The sequence below is a fragment of the Chiloscyllium punctatum genome, chromosome 9 (assembly GCF_047496795.1).
Source record: "Chiloscyllium punctatum isolate Juve2018m chromosome 9, sChiPun1.3, whole genome shotgun sequence".
NCBI lineage: Eukaryota > Metazoa > Chordata > Chondrichthyes > Orectolobiformes > Hemiscylliidae > Chiloscyllium > Chiloscyllium punctatum.
In genome coordinates this window covers 22344887-22371641 of record NC_092747.1, presented here as the reverse complement: position 1 = coordinate 22371641, position 26755 = coordinate 22344887, and the positions used below count along the sequence as shown (strand labels likewise).

General features: G+C 43.9%; 1 protein-coding gene across 2 annotated transcripts in view; it reads right to left on the bottom strand.

Moving 5' to 3' along the window:
- Window positions 1-26755, bottom strand: part of atp10a (ATPase phospholipid transporting 10A) — a 348664-nt gene that overhangs the window by 56553 nt on the left and 265356 nt on the right. For both annotated transcript variants that reach the window (XM_072577000.1, XM_072577001.1), the window contains 7 exons: window positions 25914-26020; window positions 20109-20240; window positions 17869-17999; window positions 15623-15875; window positions 11652-11869; window positions 10796-10990; window positions 8301-8859 (listed from right to left, as the gene is read on the bottom strand). In XM_072577000.1, coding sequence (XP_072433101.1) covers window positions 8301-8859; window positions 10796-10990; window positions 11652-11869; window positions 15623-15875; window positions 17869-17999; window positions 20109-20240; window positions 25914-26020 — 1595 coding nt within the window. The remainder of the gene's footprint in view (window positions 1-8300; window positions 8860-10795; window positions 10991-11651; window positions 11870-15622; window positions 15876-17868; window positions 18000-20108; window positions 20241-25913; window positions 26021-26755) is intronic.

Genomic DNA, 26755 nt, shown 5'->3' with positions numbered 1-26755 from the left:
ACATACCTCTGAACTGTTCTGATCCTGATATCTAAGGAAAGGGATATTGGCAGTAGAGCCAGTCCAGAGAAGGTTCACTCGGCTGATACCAGTATGGAAGCATTGTCTTGTGAGGAGAGGTTGATGAGGGTGGGCCTGTACTCCTGTCTTGGAGTTTAGAAGAAAAAGAGATGACCTGACCTTTAAAAAAAATTTACGTGGTGCATGGGATGTGGGCATCGCTGGCTAAGTCAGCATTTATTGGCTGTCCCTAGTCGCCCTTGAGAAGATGGTGGTGAACTGCCTTTGTGAACCTCTGCAAGCTACAAGATGTAGGTTGACCCATAATGCCCTTCAGGAGGGAATTCTGATCTGGCATTACTGAAGGAATGGTGATATATTTCCAAGTCAGGATGGTGAGGGTCTTGGAGGGGAACTCGTAGGTGCTGGTGTTCCCATGTATCTGTTGCCCTTGTCCTTCAAGATGGAATTGGTCCTGGGTTTGGAAGATGTTTTCTAAGGAGCCTCGGTGAATTTCTGCAGGGCATCTTGTGGATAGTACACACTCCTGCTACTGAGTGTTGGTGGTGGAGGGAGTGGATGCTTGTGGATGTGGTGCCAATCAAGTAGACTGCTTTGTCCTGGATAGTGTCAAATGTCTTTAAACTTATACGACTCTTAAGTGTCTTGAGAGGGTAGATGGGAAGAGGTGTTTTCCCTGAGAGGAAACTATACACCAGAGGACATAATCTTAGAATAAGGGGAAATGAGGAGGAATTTCACCTCTCCAAGGATAGTAAATCTGTGGAATTCTTTGGGGACTGTAGAGGCAGGATAATTGAGTTATTCAGACTGAGATATGTGTATTTTTAATCAGTAGGGGAATCAAGGGTTATTGGGAAAAGGCAAGAAAGCACTGTCAACAGTTATCGGATCAGCTAAAATGTTATTGAATTGTGTTGCAGACCAAATGGGCTAACTGGCCCACTTCTGCTCCAATATCTTATGATCTTAAGATGGTTTAATCAAACTTTCATGTGTGTGATAATGCATCTTCACTGGGTTGTACAACATGCAATAAAAACAAGGATCTTGCCCAAAACTTCAAACAGGGTAGAGGGGAAATCCTGCCAGTGAAGTCTATTGGATGTTCCTGTGTCCATTTACATAAACAGACCCTTCGTTGGAGCATAAGACTCCAACAGCTCCCTGACATGCTGCAGGGAAGCTGCCCACATAGCGCTGGTGGCCTCCACATGGTTAGTGGACCAGTCGCATGCCACAAAATTGCCCGAATTCAAGTTTAACTTTGCAAATGGTTGGCCTCCCCTGTACAGTAGCCAGGCAATCCCATTCCCAGGCCACCCATGAGAAACATTCCAAGCAGCAGGAATGCTTCAAGGCTTCATCCCAAAATTACATTCCCCCTGTTTAACACCAACCTCCAAGTGTTAAGTTTTCCACCCCAGGCCCAGGAACATCCAGCTCCTGGAGAGAGGAGAAGGAGGGTGGGACAGACAGAGAGAGGGGGGAGAAGGAGGGTGGGACAGACAGAGAGAGGGGGGAGAAGGAGGGTGGGACTGACAGAGAGAGGGGGGAGAAGGAGGGTGGGACAGACAGAGAGAGGGGGGAGAAGGAGGGTGGGACTGACAGAGAGAGGGGAAGGAGGGTGGGACTGACAGAGAGAGAGGAAGGAGGGTGGGACTGACAGAGAGAGGAGGAGGGTGGGACTGACAGAGAGAGAGGAAGGAGGGTGGGACTGACAGAGAGAGGAGGAGGGTGGGACTGACAGAGAGTGGAGGAGGGTGGGACTGACAGAGAGTGGATGGAGGGTGGGACTGACAGAGAGAGGACAGAAGGAGGGTGGGACTGACAGAGAGAGAGGGGAAGGAGGGCGGGACTGACAGAGAGAGAGGGGAAGGAGGGTGGGACTGATAGAGAGAGAGAGGGGAAGGAGGGTGGGCCTGAAAGAACGCAATGGAGAAAGAGATAGAATGAGAAAAACCGACAGAAAAATGTTTAAAAGAAATCTCCAATTATACAACACTTGTGAATGTCAATTTTTTCAGTCAGAGAGATTATATGTCAATAATTAAGCCATTAAATATCCAATTACATTTGAATGATTCAGTCTTCTCTTTTATTGGTGAGTTCATTGGGTATTTATTTTGTAAGAGGAGCAGTTTAATGCATGTCTTTGAATGATAAGTCACTGGATTCTTTTATTCATTCACTCACAGACTGTAGGCATCGTTGGCTAGGCCAGGATTTATTGGCAGAATTGTATTCAACCACAGATTGCTATCTTGTGCACCCAGCATGTCGCTTACTCTGCCATGGCCACCAAGCTGGGGAATCAAACCCGCTTCGATGAGGAGCGCAGGCCCAGGAACAGGACCAACTAGGGGAAATGTGATCACATTTGTGTGCCAGATGACATAAGCAGCCAGTGACAGATGAATCAAAGCAAGGTTTGATGAAATGTGTAGGACAGTAAGCCAGGAGCAGTAGCAGGCCAAACCGAAAAAGAGGTGTCAACCCAGTGAAGCGCACTTGTGTGCCAAGCAACCATAAGTAATCCCACAACCAATGTTCTATCACATCTAGTAATGAACGTTGGTGGACAACTAAACAACTCACAGTTGAGGTCACAGGTTTAAAGTAATAGTGGACGGATTGTGGCGAGGTTGAGGAGATCATGGTGAGGGGAACTGGAACTCAATTCCTGGAAACGCTTGTTGAGGCAGAAGCCCTTGTTTTATTTGCAATCTACTGTTGGTACCTGAAATACGGAGCTATGGGCCAAAAGATGGAATGTGGAATCATACAGGACAGATAACAGACCACAACAGGCCCCCGTCCTGCAGCATGACTTTGTTCAGGACAAATGCTGAGACAAAGGAGACATGAGAAAGGACGATCAAAAATTTGTTCAGAAGGGTGAATTTCAAGGAACTTTCTGAAGGCAATGAGGTGGGGTCACCAAGAACTTCAGGGCAAACTTTTCAGGAGCTTGCAGTTGCCAGATGAAGTGTAATAGTCAGAGAGTATTGTTCAGAGTACAACATGCAGGTAGAAAGAATAAATATTACAGCTTTTTAGCAAAAGGGGAATTGGTAGCTGTGGTACTTGGATTTCCAAAAGGCATTTGATGAAATGCCATATTAAAAATAAGATCACATGGTATGGGGGAAGGTGGTGGTAACACTGTAGTGTAACTAACTGGCTAGCAAACTGGAAACAGAGTGTTGTGTTAGTCTTTTTTGGGTTGGTAGGCTGTTACTACAGTTTTGGTTCCTCAACCACTTACAATTAATGTCACAGACACAGAGGCTAAATGTTTGGTAGCTAAATTTGCCAATGGCACCAACAGCATTCTCCAAGCTGTGCCTGTGTGAGATCATATAGCAACTGGGAACCTGCGCCATATAAAACAAACAGGCCACATAAGCAGTGTTCCTTCCAAGACTCATGGATGTGTGGCTACATCTTTAAAGTGCAAGGTAATGTAAAAGTTAGAGGGAACATTAGACACCAGTATATGTAAGTAGTCAGGATGAGATGAAGTGTGTGCAAAGCGATATAGATAGGTCGAGTCAGTGGGCAAAATAAATTGGCAGATGAATTGAAATGAATTTAATTTATTGTCACGTGTACCATAGCACAGTGAAAAGCTTTGTTTTGTGAGCAATACAGGCAGATCACACAGTTAAATAGCATAGATAAGGAAATAATTGGTAAACAGCAGCAAAACAAAAATACAGTGAGAGTAAACGGGAACAAAGCCACTTTGTCAGGAAGAATGTAACAGTAGCAAATGACTGAAATGGACAAAGTTAAAACTCACACAACAAATGGTTATGGTCCAACAGGTTTATTTGGAGACACGGGCTTTCAAAGCCTTCAAAAGCTAGTGCTTCCAAATAAACCTGGTGTTGTTTGACTTTTAACTTTGTACACCCCAGTCCAACACTGGCTCCATCAAATGGAGAGCAAATGCAGAGCTCCATGGAGCAGATGGATCTGCATGTCCTGGTACATTAATTAGAAATAGTGAGTGTTCAAGTAGCAGCAAGTAATTAGAAAGGCAAATGGAATATTGGTGCTTATTGTAAAGGAAATGGACTATAAAAGCATGGCGGGGCTCTAGTGGCAGAAGGCCTAAGTTCAGGTCCCACCTGCTCCAAAAAGGTATGTAATAACATCTCTGAATGGGTAGGCTATAAAATCACTTCTCTCGAAAGTGGTGGCGGCTGTCTCATTGAATTCATTCAAGGCGGAGTTGGAGAGATTTTTGACAGACAGTGGAGTCAAGGACTATGGGTGTAGACGGGAAAGTGGTGTTGAGGCTGCAACTAGATCTTATTGAATGGTGCAGTGGGTTTGCTCTTAGGTCCTATGCTACTTATCAGAACCTGTTTTATTAGCAAACCATTCACGCGCAGGGATGCACACATACATTATTTTCTGCAAAACCAAAGTATGTTTTTGACCAACAGCTGAACATCCATTTCTGATTTACAACAAGCCGACTCAATTTGCTGGCTATTAAGAATTCTCACAGCTAACAAGTACCTTGACAAAAACAAGGTTGTCAGCAAAATAGGTTCCTTCCATCAGGCATTTCTTCAGCAAAACTAGTAAGGAGTGGCAATGGGACAAATGGTACATTCTTCAAATTTATTTTTATATCATACGTCATCATTTCCTGTTCAGATATGCAAAATTCTAATGACTGTACTGAAGTTTCTCTCTTGTGGTTTTAGGTAATGTTTAAAGCTTCATACTCCCCTCACCTCTCATTCTGAGAATCTTCAGAGATCTTATCCTAACTCTGGTAAAGGGTTCTCAAGTTGCGTCTAGTTTATCAGTCATTCACAATATAAAAGGTACAGAAATGACTGAGAAGTTTCCACTGAGCATTTCCTGTGGCAGTCACCTCACCTACAATACAAACCGTCCACTGCTTCAATCCCTTAAGCTGATAGTCCATTGGAAATGATCAGCAGTTGGACTGTATAATTTGATGCATGTTCCATCTACTTTCTCAATGCATTAAATTCTGGATTCTAGTATCAATTCAGTCTGAAAGATGTGTCGACTCTAAATTCGATCTGAAGAATCATCTTTTTATAAGATTTGCATTTATTTAGCATTTTATTACTTTCGTACGGGGTCTGAAAATATTATTTATGTAACCATGTAAGGCAACCAATTGATATAGAAACATAAAACAGGAGTAGGCTATTCGGCCCACCATGGCTGATCATTCAACTCAGTACACTGTTCCCACTTTCACCCTAATCTCTTTGATCCCTTTAGTGCTCAGAACGATATGTACTCCTCCTTGGAAACATTCAATGTTTTGGCTTCAACTGCTTTCAGTGGCAGAGAATTAATTCCTCACTTCGCTTTGGATGAAGACATCTGTCCTTAACACCTCTGTTAAGGTGATGCTCACATTAATATCCACAAATCTCAACGGAATAAATAAATCACTGTATAATCTCGCTTGGGGTCAGGGAGGAATTCTGGTCGCATCACCAGCAGAACCTGCTCATTTTACCAACACAGGCTCACTACGATGTTGACTTGATCTGAAGCGAACAGGCAATGTGATAGAAGTGTTGAAAATTAGGAAATGATGGGTCAAGGTAGACAGAAACAGTGGAGAGAGAGAATCAAACTGGCTTCAGTTTCAGGAACTGTTCTGATGACCTGAAACACTAGCTAGGTTTCTCTTGCCACCAACACTGTCTGGGATACGGCCATACGAATTAGACCAAGGGGAGCCAATCTGCTCCTACAAACCTGCTCCGTCATTCAATAAGATCTGACTGTAGCTTCAACTCCACATTCCTGTCTTACCTTCCATAATCTTGGACTCCCTTGTTCAACGTAACAACACAGTTTCTATCCAGGCATTTTACAGCCTTGAGGGCTCAACATTGAACTCAAGTAACTTCAGAAGCTGACTGCATTATGGCTAGCGTCGAGATTAGAGTGGTGCTGGAAAAGCATAGCAGATTAGGCAGCACCCGAGAAACAGGAAAATCGACGTTTTGGGCAAAAGCCCTTCATCAGTCCTTTCCTGATGAAGGGCTTTTGCCTGAAAAATCGATTTTCCTGCTCCTTGGATGCTGCCTGACCTGCTGTGCTTTTCCAGCACCACTCTAATCTCCAGCATCTGCAGTTCTCACTTTCGCCCTGCATTATGGCTACCCTTCACTTTTCTTATATTCTCTCCCAACTCCTTCCCTTACAGCTGTTAAGTGTTTGTATCTTGTTTACTTTGCACTGAGTAGTAAGGACTCATTCTCTCCTTTTCACATTTTAATTTACACCCATTTTACATCTTTCTCTCTCTTTCTGCACCAATAGCAACCCCTTTTGTATTGGACCTGACAAAGGGTTATCAAACCTGAAATGGTAACTCTGTTTTCTCTTCACAGATGCTGACAGACTTGCTGAGTTTTTCCAGCAGTTTCTGTTTGCGTTTCTGATTTCCAACATCCTTTGTTTTTAGTTTTGGGCCTGACTACCATGTACCCTTTTGCTATTCCTCCACCTCTATCAAAAGGTATAAAAAAGAACCTACCTTCCAAGACTCTTCAGTCATATTAGACTCAAACATTAACTGTTTCTCTCTCCACAGATGCAAGGAGACCTGCTCAGTTCCTCCACGTTTGATTTGAGCATTGGCAGTATTTTGCCTTTAACCTTACTTGGGCTCCCAGTTTAGATTAGATTAGGTTCTCTTCAGTGTGGAAACAGGCCCTTCAGTGTGGAAACAGGCCCTTCAGCCCAGCCAGTCTACATTGACCCTCCGAACAGTAACCCACCCAGACCCATTTCCCTCTGACTAATGCACCTAATACTATGGGCAATTTAGCATGGCCAATCCACCTGACCTGCACATCTTTGGACTATGGGAGGAAACCAGAGGAAACCCACATAGACACAGGGTGAATGTGCAAACTCCACACAAGCAGTCACTTGAGACTGGAATTGAACCTGCAACCCTGGTGCTGTGAGGCAGCAGTGCTAACCACTGAGCCACTGTGCCGCCCTATTGTTGATAATTGCAGTTCACTTTCCATGGAAAGTATTACATGATACAAAAGTTCTCCCATCTCCTAAATGTGAGATAGGCAAAAATGCTCTGGTTATTATAAGAGGCAACAGTGGAAATATAGTTTTGAAGGTTCCCAAGGTTTTCTGTATGTTGGGAAATCAGAAATATCACCTGAGTGGCATTTGATCCAAAAACTGAAAACTTTTCTTTCATGAGATTGTCACAATGTTGCTGCTACAAAGTTGTAAATAAGAGAATGTTTTGACCTCTGGATTTTGCAGCTTTATAGATTGTTGCAGCCTGAACAAAGATATGTAGCCATTTTCTAACACAATTACAACTCAGAGAATACGGAGGACACAGAACATTATTCCTCTGTACAAAGTAAATGACGCTTCAGTTCTGTCTCCTTTTTCACATCCCTGAGAGATACTAAATGGTTACTTTGCTCCAACACTGTTAATGTGACTCAGCCCGATTCGAATATCTCTTCTACTTTGTCTCCATAATTTATCTTTAAGTTTTAATCAGATGGCTCCACTGTAGTGGGCGGCACAGTGGTTAGCATTGTTGCCTCACAGCGCCAGAGATCCAGGTTCAATTCACGCCTCAGGCGACTGACTGTGTGGAGTTTGCACTTTCTCCCCGTGTCTGCGTGGGTTTCCTCCGGGTGCTCCGGTTTCCTCCCACAGTCCAAAGATGTGCAGGTCAGGTGAATTGGCCATGCTAAATTACCCGTAGTGTTAGGTAAGGGGTAGATGTAGGGGTATGGGTGGGTTGCGCTTCGGCGGGTCGGTGTGGACTTGTTGGGCCGAAGGGCCTGTTTCCACACTGTAAGTAATCTAATCTAATCTAGTTGTAAGCACAGTACTAAACAAACTACACCGTCTTTGTACAAGTTGTTTTTTTGTCTTACAAGAATATTACTTACCTTTTTGCAATTCATTGTCTTTTTCTAAAAGGACAATTTGGAATTTTACTTGAACCTGCCTGTGCTTCTGGATTGCACATGACACGATTCTAATTTAACAAGGTCTGTGAAATGAAGTTGCAAAAAACCAGTTTTTGACGGGTAGACAGAAAATTGGTGCCTGGAGGGAGTGCACCCTTAGGAAACAAGAACTCAGCCCAAGGTTTGATACCCACCCCCCCCCCCAACACAGTATAGGGAAAGTTCGATGTTTCAGCCATTGCATTGTCAAGAGAAAGTTAGCATATGAAGAGAGAAGGAGAAATATTTGCATACCTGTGGAAGGCTGCTGAAGGAGGTCCATAATGACAGAATCTGCCCCTTTGGTGTAAACGACAATCTCATCAGTGAGTGGGTGCCTCAACACGACCGACATCCGCTTCCTGGTGGAGTCAAACCCCAGGGTGTGCAAGAGTTCAAAGGCCAACTTTCCAACATGGGGCAGCTCCACGGTCACCTGTTCGGGTAGTCTCTCAACCAGGGCACAGTTGTAGGCCCTGGCTGCGTAGACAAGAGCAGCCTCATCTGGACTCTCGGCCTCGTACCTCAGCTCTCCATCTTTGCCCCTGTCGTCTCTTACCGCACCTGTTCGCAAGACCTTCTCGTCCTTTTCCCTCTGGGGAGATCGGCCAAGCTCTTCACTCATTTTCAATAAGGTAATGTCTCCCGAAGGAGAGGAAATGGCACTGGACGAGACTCTGTAGAGTGACTTGCTGGTGGAAAGACTGGACGAGCTGCTGCTGTTAGAACCTGAAGTCAGGCGGCTGGGGGTAAACCTTTTGATGAAATCCTCTAAAGTCTTGACTGGAGATTTTAACTCAAATCGGACGCGAGCCTGCAGAGAATTAACACAAGCGTCGTCAGAAAAGCAAATATCCTGGGCTGAGAAATACCCTTGAAGCCTTAATAAAAACGAAAGAACTGCTGATGCTGTAAATCAGAAACAAAAACAGAAATTGCTGGAAAAGCTCAGCAGGTCTGGCAGCATCTGTGGAGAGAAATCAGAGTTAACGTTTCAGGTCCTGCTCTGAGGAAGGGTAACTCAACCCAAAACGTTAACTGATTTGTCTCCACAGATGCCGCCGGACCTGCTGAGCTTTTCCAGCAATTTCTGTTTTATCTCTGAAGCCTTTGTCTTTCTTCAAGAAGTTAACGAGTAGCCTACTCTTCGCAGGGTCGGTGTGGACTTGTTGGTCCGATGGGCCTGTTTCCACACTGTAGGGTTTCTATGATCCTACAGCACGATTGTGTCCAAACATTGAAACTCACCTCCGTCGAAGGCCCCAAAGGAGCCTTCCACATCCATCAAAGTTTCACCTGCCCTCCCACACACCATTAACGTATCCGTTGCTCCCAATGCGTTCTCCTCTACACTGGGGCGACAGGATGCCCACTCACAGAGTGCTTCGGAGAAGATTTCCGGCACAGCCGCACCAACCAACCCCACCGCCCCATGGCTGACCACTTCAACTCCTCCCCCCACTCCGCTGAGGACATGCAGGTCCTGGGCCTCCTCCATCACCACTTGCTAACCACCCGATGCCTGGAGAAAGAACACCTCATCTTCTGCCTCGGGGCCCTCCAACCCCATGGCATCAATGTGGAATTCACTAGTTTACTCATTTCCCCTCCCCCACCTTATCCCAGCTCGGTACTGCCTTCATGACCTGTCCCACCTGTCAATCTTCCTTCCCACCTATCTGCTCCACACCCCCCTCCGGCCTTTCACCTTTACCCCCACCTCCATCCACCTATTGCACTCTCAGCTACCTTCCCCTAGCCCCACCCCACTCCTATTTATCTCTCCATCCCCAAGGCTCCCAGCCTTATTCCTGATGAAGGGCTTGTGCCTGAAATGTCGACTTTCCTGCTCCTTGGATGCTGCCTGACCTGTTGTGCTTTTCCAGTGCCACACTTTTGACTCTAATACTATTCTTGTCAGCCCTATCAAAAGCAAATGTGGAATTTTATGCAGTTTGACTTAAATACAGCTATTCATTCTACTCTTTTGTTCCCTGCCAAAAACAATGGGTCAAGCCATTCCAACCTCTCTTTATAACTCAAACCTTCTATACCCAGCAACATCCTGGTAAACCTCTTCTGAAACCTCTCCACCTTGATAATATCCTTCCTATAACAGGGATGACCAGAACGGGACAAAGATCTCCAGAAGAGGCCTCACCAATCAATAAACACATTGGACCGGACCCCATATACCAACGACTCAGACACAGAACCGGAAGTACCAGAAAACAGAGACCAGATGAGACAGGCCATCAAAACTTCATGGAAGAGGCACTGATGATGGCACCTAGTGACGAGACAAAACGTCTGCAGAAAAACACACCAGCTCGGCAACCAAATCTATGACTACAGGTCTCATCAATGTCCTGTGCAACCTCAATGTGATTCTCATACTGAGGAACAAGGGACTGAGAAATGAAGGCAAGGTAAACACTTTCATAATCACCCTGTCTACATGTGATGCAAACTTTAAAGAATTATGTACCAGAACCCCTAGGTTCCTCCATACTACAATAGTACTTGGTGTGTTGTAATCATTCTACACATTGCTCAGTTTGTAGTTAGTAATTTATTCAGACTGGGCCAGCTGTGATGCTAATAAAAATATAAAGCAAGCTGCTTATTCTAGCTCATTTGTTCTGAAATCAGAACATCCTTCAGCTCAATGAAAAGACCGAAATGTGAATTCAACAATGCAAGAGTTGTATTTAAAGCAGAAGGGACAGAGATGAATGAGCAGAACATACCTTGTGTCGTGGCTGATTGGGAGATGAAACCACCACGGTGTTGCAGACAGTCAGTGCTATAAAAAAGTCAATGATGTCAGATAGTTCAGGGGTCAGATAGCTCAACGGGTGACCATGTTGTCTCAAAACTTCCAGCTGACCAGCACATTCATTCACCTTTTCCAATAATTGAGGATCAGGAGTGATATCTTTTTCCTAGAAATAAATAACACCTCATATGGAACATTCTGGAAAGCAAAGTGACAGCAAATTTCTGTACTGCAGTGTACTCCCAATGCAAACAACCTATTAGCACAATATATGACTGCATCTCATTTAGGCCATACCACGCAGCTTACGCCATATAGAAGGATGTAGGACAGAATTCAGCCACTTGGCCCATCAAGTATGCTTTGCTATTCGATTATGGCTGATATGTTTCTGAGCCTCATTCTCCTGCCTTCTCCCCATTACCCTTAACCCTCTTTTTAATCTACCTCTGTCTTAAAGTCATTTGGCTCCACAGACTTTTGCGGCAATGAGTTCCACAGATTAACCACCCTCCAGCTTAGGGAATTCCTCCTCGTATCAACTCAGCTCTAAAGGGTTGTCCCTTCACTCTGAGGCAATGCCTTCAGGTCCTAGTCTCTCCTGCTAGTGAAACATCTTCTCCATGCCCACTCTATCCAGGCCACTCAGTATTCTGTAAATTTCAATCAGATCCACCCCCCACCATCCCCTAAATTCCATTGAGCTTAAACTGCAAACATACAATGTGTAGTGCTCAAAGTACACCATTCTTATAGCAGAGCTATCCAGCCCAGCCAGTTGTAAAGGATGCATCCTGAACTAGCTCTGGTGTATCATGTATACTGACCATTGGGCTGCTGAAAGCAGTGTGCTTGGAGAGAATGCTGGCCCTCTTAGCCTCTGCCCTGCTGCCTGTACGCCGATGAGATTTGGTGCTTTGTGTTCGGTGAACAAATTTGGCACTCTGGTGACTGGACGTACTGTCGCACCTTGGTATGGTTCCCGATTTAGACATACATTCCTCGTCTTCGGAGTCAGGCTCTTGGTACATGGCCAATCTCTTTGCTGTTCGAAGAGTAAAGTTTTTACATTAAAGTGATAAAGATATGAACACAAACCACTGAAATGGCATAGAAACCAAAATAAGACAATATTTCCAGCAATTTATTCCCAATTTACTCTTCCTGCCTGATCTCCTTCCTCTAGCTACTAGATGAAAACATTAGGACAACCTACTGTCCTGAACATTTTCCAGGATCATTCTGTAACTTCTCTCATCACTGTCAGAAACACTGCCACTTGGAAATCCCCATATGTGGCTCAGTGTGAGGAAAGTGAAAAACATGGATTCCAAGAGACTGCACTAGGGAATTACCCCATCGGCGTTCACTTTGGTAAAGCAGAAACATATTCAAGGAGGTGCCTGGGAGTTGGGCAGTGACTTAAAATTGGCTGGATAGTGGCGGATTTCATTTTTATCACTTTCTACAATTGCTGGTATTTTATTGATGACCAGGGAGGTGGTAGTCAGTGGCCTGCCCATCTTTCGGCAACTTGAGCCCCTTCAGTGGCCAATTAATGACCACATACATATCTCTTCCTTCCTTTTTTTAAACCTGAGTTGCCTTGGGAGAGCACCACTATTTCCCTACGGAGGGCACTCCCACTGGGGGAAGACCATCTCTGCCCTGTGAGCCCTTCTTGGCCATTCTATCCCCCGACTCCCATTTGCTCATGTACATACAACCCCAGCTTTTCGAGTCTGTGCAACCAAACTCCTCATATAATCCCAACAAATCACCTCAGCTCCCTCTGCAAGTCCATGACTTCTACCTCAAGAGTGAGGTCAAGAATGGCATGGAAGGCTCCAATTGACAGTTATCCAGTTTCGGGCAAGTAATGGCCTCGTGGTATTACTGCTGGGCTGTTAATTCAGAGACCCAGGAAATGTTCTGGGGACCTGGGTTCAAATCCAACCACAGCAGATCATGGAATTTGAAATCAATGGAAAAAGAAATCTGTAATTAAGAGCCTAATAATGACCATGAATCCACTGCTGATCATCACGGCTCTGATTGTCAGGTAAACCCCATCAGGTTTGCTAATGTCCTTCAGGGAAGGAAACTGCTATCCTTACCTGGTCTGGACTATATGTGACTCCAGATCCACAGAAATTAGGTTGATTCTAAACTATCCTCTGGGGTGGGCAATATATGCTGATGTAGCCAGTACATCCTCACCCGTGAATGCATTTTAAAAACCTATGAAAGTTTTACATAAGTTGTTTGATTTTATACGCTGTGACTCTATTTATAAAAGCTGGGATCCAAGCAATAATAAAAAGTCTTATTAATTCCCTGGCACCTTCAAAAATTTGTGTTTGTAAACTTCTGCAGCTTTGGTTTTTGTAAAAGAATTGGTTCAGATTTACTTTCCTGATCCTATAATTTATCTCCTGTTCCCCTACAGACTCTTCACACCTGGTTGGATGAGGATGAATACAATCTTTTGTTTATCATATCACTTCTCATAGTTTAGCCCATCTATGACAGGGCATTAGCTTCCCCGTCTTTCTCCATAATCTGGATGTAGGCTTGCTCAGTGAGTTTGGAGGTTCATTTCCAGACATTTCGTTAGCTTACTAGGTAGCATCTTCATTGGACCTCACGCGAAGCAATGCTGAAAATTCCTGCTTTCGATTTATATGTTTGGGTTTCTTTGGGTTGGTGATGTCATTTCCTGTGGAGATGTTATTTCCTGTGGTGAAGTCACTTTCTGTTCCTTTTCTCAGGGGATGGTAGATGGGAGTCTAACTCGATGCGTTTGCTGATAGAAGCAAGGCATTCCAACCAGACCTCCTACAATCTTCTCAAAACTCGCTTCTCCATAATCTGTCCAGGGTCGGAGCGAACCCCATTATACCTCCGCCATCGAATCCCACCCCTCCAACCGCAATAAGCACTGAACCCCCCCAGTCCTCACCTTCCACCCCACCAGCCTCCGTATATATTGCATCATCCTCTGCCAAAAAACGGACTCCACCACCAGAGATAAATTTCCCTCCCTACCCCAATCCACTTTCCGTTAAGGACCGTTCCCTCTGCGACTCCCTCATCAGGTCCACGCTCCCCCACCAGACCACCCTCTCCTCCCGGCGCCTTCCCTTGCCACTGTAGGAAGTGCAAAACCTGCACCCACACCTCCATCCTCACCTCTATCTAAGGCCCCACAACAGCTTTCCACATCCATCAGTTTTACCAGCACTTCCACATTTCATTTACCGTATCTGTTGCACCTGTTGCGGTCTCCTTTACATTGGGGAGCATTTCAGAGAACATCTCCAGGACACCCACACCAACCAACCCCACCGCCCTGTGGCCAAACACTTCAACACCCCCTCCCACTCTGCCAAGAACATGCAGAACCTGGGCCTCCTCCATCACCACTCCGTAACCGCCCAACGCCTGGAGGAAGAACGCCTCATCTTTCAACTCAGGACCCTCCAACCCCATGGCATCAATGTGGATCTCACCAGTTTCCTCATTTCCCCTCCCCCCATCTTATCCTAGATCCAATCTTCCAACGCCCTCATGACCTGTCCTACCTGACCATCCTCCTGCCTATCCATTCCACTCTCCTCTCTGACCTATCACCATCACCCCCCACCTCCATCCATCTATCGCTCTCTCAGCTACCTTCACCCCCAGCACCACACGCCCCCCCATTTATCTCTCTACCCCCTCGCCTCACAAACCTCATTCCTGATGAAGTGCTTTAGCCCGAAACATCGACTCTCCTGCTCTTCGGATGCTGCCTGGCCTGTTGTGCTTTTCCAGCATCATACTCTCGACTCTAATCTCCAACATCTGCAGTCCTCACTTTTGCCGATTATACCAATGGTGAGCACAGTAACCAAAGTGCAATCTGAATGAGGCACTACCACCAGATAGCTCCGGTCTGATCTTTGACTCAAAAGAGCAGAGCTCAGATCTCCCAAAATTAAAAAAGAAATATCTAGACAAGATATGTGGTTCTATCTAATACGCTACACTTTCAGAAATGCATTCGCCCTGTGGATAATAGATACATCTTACAGAGTAGAAGGCACTCGACAGTACTGTGGAGAAGGATTGTTTTAAACAGAAGGATCTATATAAACTCTATCATGAACTGTATTCTCTGTAAACTACACAGCGTCAGAATCGATATTCTAAGATTGCTTACAATTCTGATGCTGCTCACTCAGAAAATAGAGTGAAGCCTAGCAACAATCATTGTGCGTTTCACACCATTTCACACATAGGCTGGCTTGTGGAGGGTTCTTTGTCGGGTGCACTCCACAACTTCACTGCTTTTCTGGCTGTTAATATAACCTCTTCCCTTCCCTGACGGATGGGGATAAATGATCAGATAAAGCATAAAGCCTCCTCTTTGTGATTTCATTGAGCTGGTGAACGGGTTTTACAACACAGCGGACATTACAGATACAACTTTTCAGATGGAGGCTGCATTGTCATGACACAGTTAACCAAACGGGAAAGAAAATCGACTGATTATAGCAAGTTAAACAAAATGATTTACTTTCCACTGGGGTCTAGCACCATACAGCTACATCAGCAGGAGACTGCAATGTATGCTCCCCCTAGGCACTGGACATATCTGCACATAACCCCATCTTTGTCCTCTGCTCAAACATTCAGAACAAACTAGGGATCAAACACAGATTTACATCTGATAGCGCTGAACAAGGGAGTAGGGTCACACATGGAGTCAGACTTGTTAAAGCTATAATTAGTACCAGCAGCAAACCTGACTTACCATTAGCGTCATGAGAGTATTCAACCCCTGCCACTGTACATCTTCGGAACACCATTTTATTTTCAGTGAGCGTTCCAGTTTTGTCAGAGAAAATATACTGTATTTGTCCCAGATCTTCTGTGATGTTTAGTGCCCGGCATTGCAGACGAGAATCAGTCTCTTCATCATACAGGTCCACATCTTGATGGATGAAAAACACTTGGCAAATTTTAATAATCTCAATGGATACATACAGTGAGATTGGAATCAGCACCTACAATAAAATAATTGAGTTAAAAAATTATAATATCACAGCAGAACAATTCCACTGTTAGAATAACAGCAACCATACAGCGGCACGGTGGCACAGCGGTGAGCACTGCTGCCTCACAGTGCCTGAGACCCGGGTTCAATTCCCGCCTCTCGCGACTGTCTGTGTGGAGTTTGCACATTTTCCCTGTGGGTTTTCTCCGGGTGCTCCGGTTTCCTCCCACAGTCCAAAGATGTGCAGGTTAGGTGAATTGGCCATGCTAAATTGCCTGTAGTGTTAGGTAAGGGGTAAATCTAGGGGTATAGGGTCTAGGGGTTGCGCTTTGGTGGGTCGGTGTGGACTTGTTGGGCCGAAGGGCCTGTTTCCATAATGTAATGTAATCTGATTTCCAGAAAAGCATTTTTCCAGCTCAGTAATGTTACTACATGAGCTTCAAGGAGATTGTTAACTTGCACTTATTTGGAGCATTTCCTGATCTCAGAGCAACTCAATGTGTATTAAAACCACAGACATACGTTTGATATTCAGTCGCTGTTGCTGCTTAAGAAATCCAGCAGAAATTCATACATAGCAAGGTTCCAAACAACAGTTCTTTGACTAGTAACAGGGTAATCTATTTTCATGATGCTGAGTGAGGAATCAATATTGGTCACTACATCAGGTATTATTCCCCTGATCATCACTTTTTACTGCTGTGACATCTTTTACATCACCTGGATTATCTTCTGCTTGTATTGAATCCCTTCAGCTTGAAAGCAGGTCATCCAGCCCATTAAGTCCACACCGACCCTCTGAAGAGCATCCCACCCACACCCATTCCCCCAACCCTGCATTTCCCATGGCTAATCCATCTAACTTGCACACTATGGGCAGTTTAGCATGGCCAAACTACTTAACCTGCACATCTTTGGATTGTGGAAGGAAACCAGAGCATCCAGAGGAAACCCACGCAGACAGGGGGAGAATGTGCAAATGTGACAGATAGTCACCTGAGGATGGAATTTCACCTGAGACCCTGATGCTATGAGGCAGCAGTGCTAAACATTGAGCCACCATGCTGCCTATCTTTACTATAGTATCATTTGATTAAATGGGTGTTTTGTAAGTTTGGTGAAATTGTTTGGAAATTAATCAAAGCACTGGGTTTTCCCTTGGTGGAAAAATAAAGGTGAGTTCTTAGAATCTAGTGACCCTACTTCTGGGCTAGAAGGTCTGATTACATGTGTGTGTGTGTCAAACACATCTCATTCCATGTCTGTACAAGTTGAGTGACAAAAAAAGTGAGCTGGATTCTGCCCCAGTGCATGCTAGATTCTGGGCAGGGAAAGAATCCAGAATGGAAAGATGGAAACTGATGTGCGTGTTATATTATCGATTTACAATAAAACCATTGTAGGTCTCACTAAAGTCTTTAGCTGCTGAACTCAATATGGGGGTAGCAGTCTATGGAATCCTCCCCACGCGAAGCGTTTGACAGAACTGTGCAGATGGATTGAAAGTTTCTAAATTTGAGCAATACATTTTTATAGCAACAAGGCAAGTACAAAACAAAGAATATAAATTAGAAAGACTTGTATTTATTAAGTCCTGTTAAAACAACACTCCCAAAGTGCATCACAGGACCATTAGCAGTTAGAATTTGGCGCCAAATCAGGCAAAGAAGGAAGACTGAAATCTTGTTCAAAGATGTTGGTTTTAAAGAGTCGTAAAGTAGAATGTAGAAAGGGTGGGTTTCAGGGAGGGAAATTTCAGAGCTCAGGGAGCTAGAAAGCTGAAAACATAACTACCAATGCTGCACTGGAGGGCACTGGGGATGTTATATTACCTTTTTTGGGCTTGAAAGGTTTATTTCTTCAGTCATGACAGGCATTACTAGCTTTGGAAATGTGGGAAGTTCCTACAAAAGACTTCAACGCAGGACAATGCTGCTGGATGATTATGGAGAATAACTTTTTATGAGAAGAGTTGTGCAAATGAAACCGATCAGCCCTGTTACCTGTAGGACAATTATCATTGTGAAGAACAAATATAATCCAGATAAAGCAGGAGATAAAGCTTTGCCATCACTGCTGGGAACATCAAATACTGGCCGCTCATCATCATACTGCGCAACCCAGAGTCCATGGCCTGTGTAATACAAACAAGGACAATGTTAGGGAATGCTGCCAACCCAACCAAGGTAAAACAGTACATTTTCTACTGAGTGATTTCAGAGTGCTTATCCCAATAAGTCACTAACATTTGTTCTACAAAGGTCTTGTAAAAATGATTCGTGTTTGAAGTTATGGATGGCAGTGGTAATCAAAGCTCTCTGTAATCATGTTTTGCAGCGCATGGACCCCTGAGGACTGAGAGTGGCAGTGACGTCTGAAGCCAGCAGTCAACGTGTTGGGACTCCGATCAGAGTGCATGGAATCTCAGAGCAGTTGCACGACCCAGGCCAGTGTTTGCTCTAATTCTCCTTGAGAAGGTGATGGCGGATTCACTCGTCACTTACACTGGCGTTTGTTCAGCTGTTTCAGGGTTTTGAGCTGGCAATGAAGAAAACCTGGAAATACAGGTTGGCATGTAGCTTGAAATTAAACTGGGAGCTTGTGAAGTTCCCATGAGCACCTGTTGCCCACGTCCTTCTCGGCATGAGCAGTCACATGTTTGGAAGGTGTTGTTGTAGAAACACTGGTGAGAGTTGTTGCAGTTCATCCTATAAATACACAATGCCACCACTGGATGCAGCAAGGATTTTCAATTTTCAAGTGTGAAATATTCACATGATCTTAAAAGCTAAGTTTAGGGCAAATTCCTGATGAAGGGCTCTTGCCCGAAACATTGAGGTTCCTGCTCCTCGGATGCTGCCTGATCGGCTGTGCTTTTCCAGCACCACACCCTTGACTCTGACCTCCAGCATCTGCAGTCCTCACTTCCTCCAATTTCCTGATCGCCATTTCCTTTTTAAAGATTTCCTACAGTCCACCAACTTCCAAGAGTAATTCCGCCTGGAATTAGTTTTATTTAAATGGAGGTGCTGGATACCGAAATGTTGCAACAGCAACTTTTCAAGGAATTTCTTCTACCAAATTTATTTGACTTTCCACTGACTCCCTCAGTTGGTTCATTCTGCTGTATCCTTTTGAGACGACAGTATTGTGACAAATTCTTCCCTCATCTATCTGTGCCAGTTACAAATTCTTACCTTATCTGCTTCCCATTTATTTTGTGGCCACTATTTCCTAGGATTCCTTCATGTTCCATTCTTTTGTCACTGTCACATTTACAAACTAATGACTATTTCACTGACCATTAGGAACCCTTTTACTATTTAGCTCAACTCACTGCAGGAAGTACCCAGTGAAAATTAAAACAATATAACTCCGATGGGGTATACAATTCCACTATCCTAGCCATTTTGGTGATGTTGAAAACTTACCTTCTCAAAGTTCTGTGAAGTGTGGTGACAAGAAAAACAAAATCCACCAAATCTTCAGGAAGAGCTTGGTCTGAGTTACCATTATAAATGGATGGAGGGAGTGAGGAATGTCGCATGGGGATGGTGGGGAGGGGAAGTTGAGGACAGACAGTCCAGAACACAAAATTTTGTAAAATTCTCCACTGGGACATGGGCATCACTGGCTGGGCCAGCATTTATTGCTTTCCCCTACTGCCCTTGAACTGAGTGGCTTGCTCGGCCATTTCTGAGGGGGGCTGAGAGTCAACGACAGTGCAGTGGGTTTGGTCTTACCTTAAGGCCAGACCAGATAGGATATTAGTGAACCAGGTGGACTTTTCCAACAATCAGAAATGGTCATCAGGCGATTCTTAATTCTAGACATTTTTTTATTGAATTCAAATTCTACCATCTGCTATGGCAGGATTCAAACCCAAGTCACCAGTACATTCGCTGAGTTTCTGGATTAACAGTGTCACCATAATACCATGAGGCCATCACCTTCCCATGCGCTTACTAAATGGTTGTACGCAATTATGCTGAGAATGTGTATAGGTTTTTTGCTTCTTAAGTCAGACAAATATGCAAAACTTTCAACAGCTTTGTTTAGGAAAGGCTACATTGCTTGGTCATCTTTAAATGTGGCAGCCTTTGCAAAAGTCAAATGTGATTGAGCTTACAGACTTCTTAGCATATGTGACATTTCGACACTGTTTCAGCCATTGGGTCTGTTTACTCCACTCTAGAGGCTCTTAGGACATTTGACTACCTTAATCTAAACAGATGCAACTTACCAATAGCTGAGAAAAGGCACATCACAAAAAGAATGATCACACACCAGAAGACATCTACATTCATTTGTCTCTCCAGCTTGCTGCGTTTGTAACGTGGTCCATTGTTGTTTAACATAGCTTTAGTCTCATGTCCTACAAGGATTGGAGAGAAATGGTTAAGGCCCAGTAATACAGGATGAACCTTAGACTCTCATTAACCCTATAGAATGTACCTTCATCAAAAATTTAAGACAGTTACTGCATGAGACCTCCATCAGCAAGTCTGCTTCAGAAAGACTGTCACAATGTATCAATGGTATGCACCTAAAGTTGTTCAAATATCCATCATGATGGAAACAGAACACTTTCCGATCTAGATCTCAGGACTTAAATTTCAGTCACAAATGTCAGATCAGCTATCTATTTCAATCATTCACAACAGATACAAGTCCTTATGGAATTTACAAAATATCTACCACCACTGATCTGACAGAAATCTACCCAGCCTGTGCCAATTTTCTTTGGCACAAGGAATTAATATTAATATATCTTTAAAAGTTTTCTATGGCACCCTGGATGTAATTTTTAATCTCGCATCTTTACTGCAGTGAAATCGTATCTCTAAAACTCTGGGGACTTCCAAACATCAGAACTTGATGAACATCAATGTTTCTTTGATGGCAAGTAAGACAAGGATTATGGGGGTCAGATAGGAACATGGAGTTGAGACCACATCAGATTTGCCTGATGCTTGATCATAACTTTCTGGCGTTTCTGTGAAACTGGCACTAACAAATCCACTTGTGGGGGAAGATAGCAGCTCAGTTAATGCTCATAGAGTTCAGGAGGACACAGTGGTAAAGTTATTGAACTGAGAATTCAACAGCCTGGGAGATGGTGAAATGTGATTTCAATTAATAATCCTGAAATTAACCCCCCCCCCCCCGACCACCACCCCCACTGGTGTGATGATGACCAAGTCACTATCACTGATCGGTTCACCAATGTTGTTTAGGGAAGGTGATCTATCATTCATACCTGATCAGGCCTTTGAGCAGTAACTAAGCTGCTTGCTTCCCCCACAAATGGATTTGTTAGTATCAGTTTCACAGAGAAATGCCAGAAAGATAGGATCAAGCTTCAGGCAAATCTGATGTGGCCTTAACACCACGTTCCTATCTGTCCCCCATAATCCTTGGCTTACTTGCCATCAAAGATCTATCTAACTCAGTCTTTTAATATATTCAATGACCCACTGCTCACTGTAGAAGAGAATCTAAACACTAAGAACTCTGAGAGAAAAGAAATTGCTCCTTTATCTCCACCATAACCATTTATTTTGAAACTTGCTGTGGAACTCCAGACCCACAGCAAACAGATTTAACTATACGTGGAAATGGCCCCAGCAAGCCACTCAGTTTACGGGCAATTACAAATGGACAACTCATGTTGACCTTGCCAGCAACACCCCTATCCCATCAAAGAGTAAATTTGAAGAACGCACCGAACCTTTGGCCTGCTCTTTAAGCCACAACATTTATTTGGCTGGTCCTAGTTACATTTCTGGTCAATGGTGACCTATAACTTAACGCTTTCAAATCCCCGACCCTTCAGGCAGAAGGTACACTATACCCTTCAAAAGGCCTCAATGTCACCTCTCTCCAGCCATCCCAAAACCAAGGCACAATGACCAGACCTTGGCTCCAAATGTGGTCCTGACCAATTCTTTTAATCAAAGCACTGAATCTTCACTTTACCATCATTCTCCTGAGACAAAGGCTGACAACCCAACAGCCATTTTACCTCCAAACTGTACAATACTAATTTGTGCACATAGACCTCACAATGCCTTTGTTCCAACATTGTTACAACAAGAGGATTTGAGTTCTGAAGTACAGATGCCTTACTGCAGTTATACAGGGCCTTGGTGGGACTATGCCTGGGGATTGTATGGAGGTTTGGGCTCTCTACCTAAGAAAGGACTTACTTGCCATAGATGGACTGCAGTGGAGGTTCACTAGGCTGATACTAGGGAGGTGCTGGAAAAGCACAGCAGGTCAGGCTGCATCCGAGGAACAGGTGAATTGATGTTTCAGGCATGATGAAGGGCTTATGCCCGAAATGTCGATTCGCCTGCTCCTCGGATGCTGCCTGACCTGCTGTGCTTTTCCAGCTCCACACCCTCGACTCTGATCTCCAGCATGTGCAGTCCCCACTTTCGCCTGATACCAGGGAGGGCAGGACTGTCTTATGAGGAGACATTGGTTTGATTAGGCCTGTATTCACTAATTTAGATGAATGAGAGGCGGTCTAATTGAAATGCATAGATTCTAACAGGGCTGGATAAACTAGATGCAGGAAAGATGTTTCCCCTGGTTGGGGAGTCCAGAACCAGAGTTTCATGATATAGGATAGACCATAATGAAGGAAGCATTTCTTCACTGAAGGGGTCCTGAACTTATGGAATTCTCCAGGACAGAAAGCTGTGGAGGCCAAGTCCAAGAAATATGGACCAAATGTTGGCAAATTGAATTAGGTCAAATTGGGGTGTCTGGTTGGGATGGATGAGTTGGACCGAAGGGTCTGTTTCCAACTTGTACGACTCAAGTCACTGAATATATTCAAGAAAGAGCTCGCTTTTTGTTTAGATTTTTAAGGCATCAAGGGTTATGGAGAGAAAACGGCAATGAGACAGAAGATTATACTGAAGGGCCAAAAGGTCTACTCCTGCCCCTAGTTCTTGCTATTAAGAAAATATTCTGACTTATGTCTTAAATTCTAAGTGGACAGCCTCTTGTCGCTCCATATTGAACTACACCTGCCATACTTTTGCTCAGTTGGCTGTGCCCTTTTTGGAAGTTACTGCTGCCATCTCCACAGGCTTCTGTGCCTTTTAATGACACTAGCTGCAAACCTGGACATACATCTCTCTGTTTCTTTATCCAGGCATTAATCTATTGTTAGAATAAGACCAAAGCAGCTTTTGTCCATTTGCCCATGTTTTATTTGATCAATTTAAGGACCGCATCTGCTGGTGTATGCCTCGATTTCCAAATGTTACAACAAATTTGCAAAAGCTCTCCTTTATCAACTGTCACCTCAAAGCCACAAAACACCATTAAACAGAAAGCATTCTACTTATCACAGACCTGAGACATAATGGGCACTTCATCTCTACAGTCTCCCAACATTGACCAAATACTAACCAACTCCACAACTACATTGGATGTCATGTGCCTTCATTTAGAATCAAAGAATTCCAGCAATGTTGGAAACAGGCCCTTTGGCCCAACAAGTCCACAACGACCCTCTGAGGAGTAACCCTTCCGGACCCATTCCCCTCCCTATAATCCTATATCTACCCCTGACCAATGCACCTAACTTAACACATCCCTGAACACTATGGGCAATTTAGCATGGCCAACTCACCTAACCTGCACATCTTTGGATTGTGGTAGGAAATCAGAACACCTGGAGGAAACCCACGCAGACAAAGGGAAAAATGTGCAAACTCTGCAAAGACAGTCGCACGAGGATGGAATTGAACCCAGGTCCCTGGGGCTGTGAGGCAGCAGTGCTAAACACTCAGCACCATGCCACACTTCTGCTAATAATCTCTCATGCAGAAATGTGATCAAATGCCATAGATAGCATCCAATGTCACTGGCCTTGCTAACAATCTTCGTGAATATATAAATTGTACTGATTTTATAGAACTAATCCTCCAGGGGCTTGACTGTGGATTCAAATACACAAAGCTCAGCTGCACAAAGGTGCTCGAATTCTGCTGGATCACCTGTAACAGGCACAGGTAGCAATGCTCACCAACAGTGGAGCAAAACCTGCGAAGAGAGCAGGGGTGTAAATGAAAAAAACAACCAAGGTTTGTCCATTCATATTTGAATAATTGCCCTTACTGGTCAATCAGTTCTCTCAGCTCATGAGAAAATAACCTTCACCATTTTGCAGAGAGGGAAGCAGCAATACTCAGAGTGAACACAGTGGATCTTCGCTCTTCCAAATTCAGGTTGTGGCAAACGGATGAGAGAAACGGGGCTCTTTAACACTTGTTAGAATACGCAGGGTACCAAGGATGTATAATTATTATTAATACGACTTACGGACACGATGGGTCAAATGGTCTTCTTCTGGACTATAAAATTCCATAATGTGATAAACAGAAATGGGTGGCATTGTCCTGCAGGCCCCTCCGATGGTTTCACACACTCAAAGGCAATCTCTTTTGCATGTTGTCACTCTGAATGTCCAGCAATTCAGATTTTTTTCTTTAAATGTGCAACACCCCTGGATGCCTCATTGGGGCTTGTTTTCTTTCCCAAAGCTATCATTTGGTCTAACTTAACAAATCTTCACTCCAACCTTCAATTACAGCGCTCCAATAAAAACAAAATATTTACAGATATTGGAAATCTGAAACAAACACAGAGAATGCTGGGGAAATTCAGCAGGTTTGGCATCATTAGTGAAGACAGAAAGAGGGAACACTTGGAAACCAGTATGACTCTTCAATTCGAAACTTAACTCTGTATCTTTTGCCATATATGCTGCTAAGTTTCTCCAGTACTTTTTCTTTTCATCTCAGTTAGAGTACTACCTGCTGCAGTGCTAACTCTGGTCAGAAATCACAGTCAAACCAATGCTTCTGGTGACATATTGAATCAATCCAATGCTTGGTGCTATTTCCACCTATAGATGGTGAATTACCTGCTTTATTGATCAGACCTCTACAAGAAAAATTGGATTAGACTGCACATTATAACTTACTCAGCAAGCAATTCCAAAAAAAGCAATGATGGCCCTTCGGTTTGTGAAGCCTGACTTCAGAATAAACGCAAGTTTAAAGCCAAATAATTTTACAAGCAACAAGCCTAGTGTTTGAAAGCAGCAAGTGCTGAACAAAGCCATGATTGTTGAGCAAGATGCTGCAATAAGCTTAAACACAGTTGATTCATAGATCTCTGAAAATAGAAACTGGAACACACACAGGCCAAGTACAATCATTACCGTGAGGCTGTTCAATACCAACAAATTGCAGCAATCTTTCCAAAGTATATGCCATCAAGCAACGGGGGGAAACAGCAAGGGAGTGAAACACTCAAAGTAAAAGAAGGAAAAAAGGAAGAGACAGAAAGAAACACAGGAAAATAAAGGGATGAAAGGATAATGGGTGGAATCTTCTTTTGTCAGGAAGGTGATGTTTTGAATTTAAGCTGCTGGAGCCTGTCTGAATGCTGAGGGAAACTGATGAGCACATGTAATTGCTTAGGAAATTTAAACTACTTCTTGCACTGACCAGAACCTTCTGCTGGTTTCTTATGCTGATTAGAAAATTAGGCTCGATACATGTTACTTTCCCTGAATATACCTTAGAATTAGTCCATTGTTTAATCTCTGGTGCAATTCAGTGATTTAACAACACAACCCAAACCTCCATCCCACTTACCTATCCCCTCACCTCACCCAACCATCCATTCTCCCCAAAACACTCCATGACACAATTAGCATTTTCCCCAATTTAACTCCACAGCACCAGCAATTCCAACAATCCTCTGGATCTGACTACTTACTTCCCCAACTACCCAAGTCCTCCAGTGTGCCAACCTGAGCCTCAAAAATTAAGCCCAATTGTGTGATGCTGCTCAAGAAACAGAAAGATTTTACATTGACTCCTGCACTGGAGATACATCTCTCAGGCTCAGGGTACTTTGCAGGTACATTTGCCGGAAATGACATACTTTAACTGTGGCAGGGACTGAAATGAGATATACCTAAAAATATACCATGTACAAAGACAAAGAAATGTACCTGCATAGATTACGATCCCCACAACCTCTTCAGTATTTCTGACAGTGCATCCCCGAAGTAAGAGGTTGTCTTTAGAAAGTCCAGCTCTCTTTCCATTTTTGTATACTCTGCAATAAGAGAAAATGCCAATTAGATATTGCTTAGTCCCACACAAGCTTTGAGTCATGATTAGATTAGATTCCCTTCAGTGTGCAAAGAGGCCCTTCAGCTCAACAAGTCCACACCTACCCTCTGAAGAGACCCACCTCCCTCTGACTAATGCACCGAACACTATGGGCAATTTAGCATGGCCAATTCTCCTGGCCTGTACATCTTTGTGACTGTGGGAGGAAACTGGAGCACCGGGAGGAAACCCATGCAGACACAGGGAAAATGTGCAAACTCCACACAGACAATCATATTATATACAATTTTTGGTTTAGTCATCTATGGGATATGGGCGTCACTAGCTAGGACAGCATTTACTGCCCATCTATAATTGCCCAGATGGCAGCTAAAAGTAAACCACATTGCTGTGGTTCTAAAGTCAAAGGAAGTTGACTGGATAAGGATGGCAGATTTCCTTTCCTAAAAAACACGATAAGACCATAAGACATAGGAGCAGAAATTAGGCTATTCAGCCTGTCAAGTGTGCTCTGCCATTTTCAATAATGGCTGACAGGTTTCTCAAGTCGAGAGTGTGCTTTTGGAAAAGCACAGCAGGTCAGACAGCAACCGAGGAGCAGGCAAATCGACATTTCAGGCAAAAGCCCGTCATCAAGAATTCCTGCTGTGCTTTTCCAGCACCACATTCTCGACTCTGATCTCCAGCATCTGCAGTCCTCACTTTCTTCTGATAGGTT